We start from the raw sequence: 7812 nt of genomic DNA on the forward strand, positions 1-7812 counted from the left end.
AAGACAGAAGAAGAAAGAAATTTGGTACTGAAGAGAACACTTGTGAGTCTACCAACTCCTCATTCCTGTTGCCACAAAAAAAATTAAAAGAATTTCTAGTCTAGTTTTAAGTTGGGTTTTGTGGAAGAACGGTGCCAATCACTGCTATACCCTACTAAAAATCATCATGCTTTTTGTCTGAATAAAGACCGTATTTTCATCATTGTCATATCTTTAATGCATGGATTTTCTTTTCACTTATTGTATCTTTCAAAAATACCTTCATAATAACTTGAATTCCAATCACATAGCAAAGGATACAAAGAACATACTAGAATACCACATTTACCAAGAACAGTCAGATCCTGTTTCCATAGAATTGTCCAAGTGAGATGCAGCAAAATCAGAAGTGCTTCCTCTTCAAGAATTAATTTTTGTTTCTCCAAGCTAGAAATGAATGTTTAAGACACTGAAATCCAAACCACAATGCTAAATTTGCAGTATTCCAGCTGTTACTTAGATCTGCAGTTCGAGTGAATGATATATTAAGCAACTGTTTATAACAGGCCTGTACTTTTCAGTGCCATTCAAATGGAAAGTATGCATCTCTAAATTATGACTATATTAACCAGGTTCTTTGCAACTACATGCGTAATTACACAATACTTATTTTCAACATTACAAGTGACAGTGACAAACTTCATCTAATGGTACATTCATTTCAACCTCCTAGAATTTTGTGGGATCCTGAGGTATTATAAATAATCTTATTCTCCATAGCCTTAGAGATTATTTTTATCTTTTCATTAATTCCTTCTTTCAGTTAATTTCTACCAGGCTACCAACGCTGGATGTCAAGATATTTCAGCAAACAGTCCCAAACCAACAGTGTTGGGTCTGTGTCAACCAGCTACCTAGCTCAGATGGATTAGAGGATTTTATTGCCATTGGTTAGGGAATCACTTTCATTAGTTTCGATCTTAGCATTACTTTACAGAACTACTTAAAGAAAGCAACTCATCAATGTCAATGGAGTGAACACCCTTGAAAAACAAATAATTAAGCAGGGGGGATATTTCACTCTTCATATTTGTTCTGGACTTTTTCAGACAAATGCTAATGGGAAACATGGACATTTGTAAACTTGAGAAACAAAGATTCTTTTTGATCAGATTTGCAAAAGAAAAGAATCAAGAACAGAACATTCCCGCTACAACTAATATATTTATACTGCTGAACAAAGAAAATTAAAAAAATCCATCACAACTTCACTTCTAGTACCATTAATTTCCAAGATTATCGACACCATTCTAGCTGCTTTTCAAACACAGAAAGAATGAATTGATTAAAAAGCCTGGAACCTAACAATAAACTATCATAATAGGGGGAATAGGAGAGGCAAAACATGATGAACTTAAGTGTATAGGTGGTAAACTGTGCATATTGTGCTAACAATATAAACTTTTACTAGCATTTCTTGTTTCACCACTATTATTGCTTCTAGTGCTGTTTAACAAAATCACAAGGAAGCAGAAGAAACTGATGAAATAATTTCTCTATGAAGACTAGGCTCAATTTTATTTTATTTCTAGACAACCATCCAAGCTTATTGAAATATCTACCCTCTAGTCAACATTATTTTCCTTCGGGTTAGTTTTCACATCTGATTATTTATTAGTATATAGAGAATACAGCAATGTGATTCTTCAACTCAGAATCATGTTCAGGACCTGCACCTTTTTGTAACTGCTTATGTTCAGATCTTAGTGAGAATCTTTTCTAAGACTTTTTAGCACATTCTGATTTTAATGGGGTTAGTCATTCTACATTTCTAATTGTTAGTATTTTGCATGATTTATCTCTGATCTGGCTACCTTCGCCAATTGCACTTCTATCCTGCCTTAGTGAGTTATTCAGCCACATCTCGAGGTAATTTTGATGTCATCATGAATACCCTTCCAAGAATTGACCAAAATTACTCTCCTGTCTCAATCTTACTTGTACTACAAGTAAATATAATGACATGTCTGAAAAGTAATTTTAGATGTCAATCATGAAGTCCAGTTTTTCATAAATGCACAGCCAAACCTTTAACTTCCGTTTCTGCATTTAGTAGTTTGAAGAACAGATCTGATAAAATGTTACTGAGGCTAACAGAAGTTGAACACCAACTTCAGAACTTGTTTAATTGCTCAAATACAGAATTCCAACAGAATAAAAACATATAGTTTAGATATTGAAAGTTGTAATTACCGGAAGGTTGCAATTACACAAAGGTTATAATTACTGCAGACACCTCTAAAACCATACTGATTTTAACAATCGCACCTGGAGGCCCACAAAACCATAACTGAGACCAATACATTCCAACCTGCATGTTAGAAAATAACGAGACTTCTGTTTACAGGATATTAACTATATTTCTAGATTCTCAACACATAAAATGTTACAGAATACTCAACACTGAAGAAGAAAAGGAAAAAACATCAAAATAGCTCACTATTTATTGGAAAATAAGTCCAAAACATAAAATCAGCTTTATTTGCTGGTGGCTCAGTCTCTGCGTTCATGAACAAAATGTTATAATTAAAGCACTAAGCAGCTAAAACCAGCTGTGGCCACAATATTAAATCCAACTAAGGACAGCAGCAAAAACAGAAGAAAAAGGGGAAGGGATTGTGAAAAAAACAATTGCCATTTTTGTTTTAAACATGAAGATCTGACAGAGCAGAAGAAGAAATGTTTAAAAAAAACCCCTGCGTATCTTCCAAGTGATAAAAAGGAACAAAAGCAACAACAAAATTTTTCTAAACTTAAAAGAATACTCCAGCAACCAAATACTATTATTAAAATATCATCTTAACACAAAATCAATAAACTCTTGCAATCCACTTAAAAGAGTCAATTCAATACTGCTAAATTATTTTCTACTCATTCATTGGACTAGATTATTGTGGTGAGTGGAATGAAGAAAGAAGATGCTACCTGAAAGAAAATTCATTACATTACATTAGCATTTCATGTTCTACTAGACAATTTCTGCCTTTGTTGACCTAACAGAACCTAGAAAGCAGGGATAGCGAGGAAAAGGGTAAACTATTTAAACTGTTTTTGAGGGGTGGCTGATGGCAGGACATTTCAGAAACACCCTAAAGAATCTCAGATCACCAGAACGTCGGAGTGATTATTACTTGTATTATCCTAATGTTACAGAAACCAGAGATCTCGTCAAGCTGGACATATGAACGAATTAAAACAACTGCCCTGGAAATATTATTTCACCAGATCAATAATACAATTTCATGGTTGGATTCTGGCATTCTTGCATCAGTAAGAATGCATCTACGTGGTGATGAGCAACTCTGCTGAAGCACTCCTAGTGAGGCCAGTACAGTTTAACTGCAGATTTGAATGAAGCAGCCTGGTGATTTTTTTTTTTTTCTGGTACGACAGTCCCCATCTAACTACTGCAGGAGAAGTGCCTTCAGAACCCAGGAAACACACACAACTCTGTTTCAAAGTTCATAGCATGTGAGAACTCAGACCAGTATTTTCGATAACAGAGTTAGCTGATTCTCCCAAAACAGGTATTGGTGTAGGCCAACCAATAGTAGTATAGCTTTGTATAGGCAACGCGCTAGAGCTCCCAAAAAGACTTCAAAAAAAAATGGCATGCTGGACTCTGCTTATTGCTTTCAGGAGCTTTTTTTGTTTACTGTAATGGGGAAGGAGAGTTAAAATGACAGAAAGCCAAACGAACAGACGATATACTAGGAGAGTTAGAAGTTTCAGTGTTCAGTGGCTGAGAAAATTGAATGACCAGTTTGTCTTGCTGACGCAAACTGGAAGCCAGAGGTCTGATAAAAAGGTGGGATTTTAGTAATGGTTTCTGCAACTAAGTTGCATCATCTCCCGTTTCATGTTTGTGATGCGTATTTTGTTCTACCCTGTGTGTAGACAAAGTTAAACTGTTTCCACATAACCTACTAATTACCTTGGACTTAACTGACAGCATATTCAAAATCTTAAGTAAAACAGGATCAGGAAAGTAAAACTAAACATGACAGCAAAATGGAAAAGAAACAGCAGTACAAGACAGACGTATACATCAAAAAGTGGAAATGCAGCCAAAATGAAGAGGAAAAAAAAATATTAATTCTAACAGAAAAAAATGTAAGAAAATAATTTAAGAATCCCTGTTGAACTACAAGAGGAACAAAATAATATGCCATTTAGAAAGAGGTATTTTCTAAGAAGACAACTGAAGAAAGCATAGAAGATAAAGGAAATTATTTTTAAAATTATTTACTATTGATGATCTAAATGAGATATTTTTCTCTTTTCCCTAATAAATGTGACAAAAATAGTAGTGACATAGACAAATAACTTAGTAGATAGAGATGGTAATGTATTTAAGCAAAGCAAATCACTGCAATAAAATGGCACGTATATAAGTATTTATGTACATCTTTAAGCTCCAGGAGCTTAAGAATAAGTGTCTCAATTTGCAATAAACTTACAGGCAAACACAATGAAGTATTACCACAAGATCCTACTTGTGAAAGAAATAAAAGTTGCATGTGTCTCTTAAATAGGCATTTTTAATTGACCAACGAACCTTACTTCAAGACAAGAGTTGGTCATTTACAATGATAATAATGTAGATGAATATATCACGTGATGGAATAACATCTCCTGGATAAGATTTCAGAAAAACATGTAATTCTCATTTAAGATGTAAGCAGATTTCAAAGCTTTTATATAGTATATGAAGGGGTTTGGGGTTTTTTTTTACATTAATAGATATGAAAGTGAGCTGATGTACCAAACATTATCTTGTAGACCTGGGAATTGAAAAATATAAGCCAGAACATGCTCTTCATTTATTTTATCATGCACTTTGGGAGCTACAAAATCCCTGAAAGGAGACTTCATGAAATATGAGAAACGTAGAACTAAACAAGCCACAAAATCGTGAGCACAGATCAACTGCCTTCAGCATATTCCAAGCAAAAGGTCTGCTTGAGCTGAAATTAATAGAGCACTCAAGGACCAAAATATATTATGATAAAAGAGTAATGGAGTGCGGTTGAATATATCTGAAAAAGAATAGTTAGAAAAAAATAAAGATTTGTAGAGTAACACTTAAGCATTACACAAAAGAAATTCTAGTGCATTCAGAAAAAATTGGCACTGGATGGAAAAGTGTAATCATCCTATGTAAAGCAGAACATTTCTCTACCTCTTCTGCTGAAGTTAGTTCTACATTTTTTTCAAGCTGATACAGATCATTTAGGACAGTGGTACTTCAGGCTCAATACCAATGCAAACAGATTTTGTGGTAAGGGTCCGCATCTCCAGAATGACATCCAGAAACTGGAATGTGTTGAGTAAACAGAGCATTACTTTTAGTTCAGAAGTGTTTGCAGTTTTAAATCTAATATACAACTAATAATAGGAGAAGCTTAGGCAACTAAATATCTTTCCGTAACATTTTCATTTTAAAGGTGCTAACAAATGCAAACAAGCAGATTTACAAGGAATATGTTTGGGATTTTTGTTTTACTTACATATCTTTGTGATCCATCATATTCACACCTCTCAATTTTTCCCAAGCTGCCATCTGAAAAGTAAAGTTTCTCCGCCCTATGATCAATGGTAAGTCCATTTGGTGTCAGAATATCTGTACTAATGATAACCTGTGCGTTTTTGCCTGAGAGGGTAGATCTCATGATGCTTGGGAGCTGCTCATTCCAGTTAGTCCAAAACATTAAGCTGTATTAAAATCAAAATAACAAACAAAACCATAAGATACATTTTATAATTTAATTCTCTAAGAAATGAACAACAAAAGAAACATATGCCTTCAGAGACAATTGTGAATGGCATCAATAAGAAATTGTGATAATCAATGGTGAATAAGAAAATGTGATAGCCAACATTCTATAAGTTATAGCAGTTTCCTAGTTCATTAACTTGGATATGAGTACAGATTTTTTTTCTCTTCACAGGTCTGTTCAATTCTGATCATGTTTTTATACTAATATATCATTACGATATAAACTTAATTCTGCTAATGTGTGTATTAGTAATTTCATAGAATCATAGACTCATTAAGGTTGGAAGAGACCTCTAAGATCATCGAGTCCAACCGTCAACCCAACACCACCATGCCCACTAAACCATGTCCCTACGCGCCTCATCTACCTGTCTTTTAAATACTTCCAAGGATGGTGACTCAACCACTTCCCTGGGCAGCCTGTTCCAATGTTTAACCACTCTTTCAGTAAAGACATTTTTCCTCATGTCCAAACTAAACCTCCCCTGGTGCAACTTGAGGCCATTTCCTCTCGTCCTATCGCTTGTTACTTGGGAGAAGAGACCGACACCCACCTCGCTACAGCCTCCTTTCAGGTAGTTGTAGAGAGCGACGAGGTCTCCCCTCAGCCTCCTTTTCTCCAGGCTAAACAACCCCAGTTCCCTCAGCCGCTCCTCAGAAGACTTGTGCTCCAGACCCCTCACCAGCCTCGTTGCCCTTCTCTGGACACGCTCCAACATCTCAACGTCCTTCTTGTAGTGAGGGGCCCAAAACTGAACACAGTATTCGAGGTGCGGCCTCACCAGTGCCGAGTACAGGGGCACGATCACTTCCCTACTCCTGCTGGCCACACTAGTTCTGATACAGGCCAGGATGCCATTGGCCTTCTTGGCCGCCTGGGCACACTGCCGGCTCATGTTCAGCCGGCTGTTGACCAACATCCCCCGATCCTTTTCTGCCAGGCAGCTTTCCAGCCACTCCTCCCCAAGCCTTTAACCCCAAGTGTTAATTTCTAACACTGAAATTAATCTGCAGCTTTTCCCACATTAGAACTGGTATGCAGAAGGTTGATAATGGGGAATCAAGTGACCTTAATATGCTCTACAGGAAGCACAATCGGCCCCTTGCTACTGTTAAACAATGGTGGACAAAATGTTATGGAATGAGCTGTGGATGTAATTTATACACTGATCAGAACCTGCCCATCCACTCATTGCAATCTCCATCGGTATTTAGTTGGGTTTTTTATGATACCTAGGTAAATCGTATTTTACAATACAGCATAAACTCTTAATTTGCATAAACTGTACATGAAGTCACACATGGAAATAACCTCCTTGACTACCCATGCAACATCATACGTTCAGCTATCACAAATGAAAAATAGAACATAATAAGGCAGAAACGTAGCCTTGCCTCCTCAAAGAGGAGACAGTTACAAGAAGCAGAAAAAGCAGGTTGCCTTTCTTCTAGAATTAACAGAGAAGATTGAAGTAACTCAAATATTTAAGACACTTATTAGCAAGAGGCTGAAGCAGAAATATAAACCCTCCTATTATCATACCAGGAAACACAATCTTCTTGAGAGTGGCAGGAAGGGAACTAAATTAAACTTCTTTCTAGGATGTTGTCCGCAAGCACCATAAATGTTCATCTCTTGTTATATAAATTTATACAACACTGATCTTTGTGATAAACACACAGGCCTATCAATTTGCCACACACGAAACTCAGATTCCATTCTGTAAACGCTTAAATTCATTTTGTTTTTATTTAAGCAATGAGAGTAATGTCTGACAAAAGAAATCAGTAAAATGATCGCTCTTGATGATTTGCATTTAACTCACTTTTCTTAAAACCAGCTTGAACTTTTTAACATCCCATGAAAATGTAATGATTATTTGATCTGAAACATAAAAACATAAAATGTTGTATCTTAATTCTGCAATTGCTTTAAAAAAATTAATACTAACATTTGTCTCCTAAACCAAGGAATCTACTTAACCTTCATAGGG

General features: G+C 35.8%; 1 protein-coding gene across 1 annotated transcript in view; it reads right to left on the reverse strand.

The window, feature by feature from the left end:
- LRP1B (low density lipoprotein receptor-related protein 1B) overlaps positions 1-7812 on the reverse strand; it is a 614444-nt gene that overhangs the window by 164371 nt on the left and 442261 nt on the right. The window contains exon 43 of the mRNA XM_009319022.1: positions 5550-5754. Coding sequence (XP_009317297.1) covers positions 5550-5754 — 205 coding nt within the window. The remainder of the gene's footprint in view (positions 1-5549; positions 5755-7812) is intronic.

This window comes from Pygoscelis adeliae, unplaced genomic scaffold (genome assembly GCF_000699105.1).
Source record: "Pygoscelis adeliae isolate BGI_AS28 unplaced genomic scaffold, ASM69910v1 Scaffold222, whole genome shotgun sequence".
NCBI classification, from domain to species: domain Eukaryota; kingdom Metazoa; phylum Chordata; class Aves; order Sphenisciformes; family Spheniscidae; genus Pygoscelis; species Pygoscelis adeliae.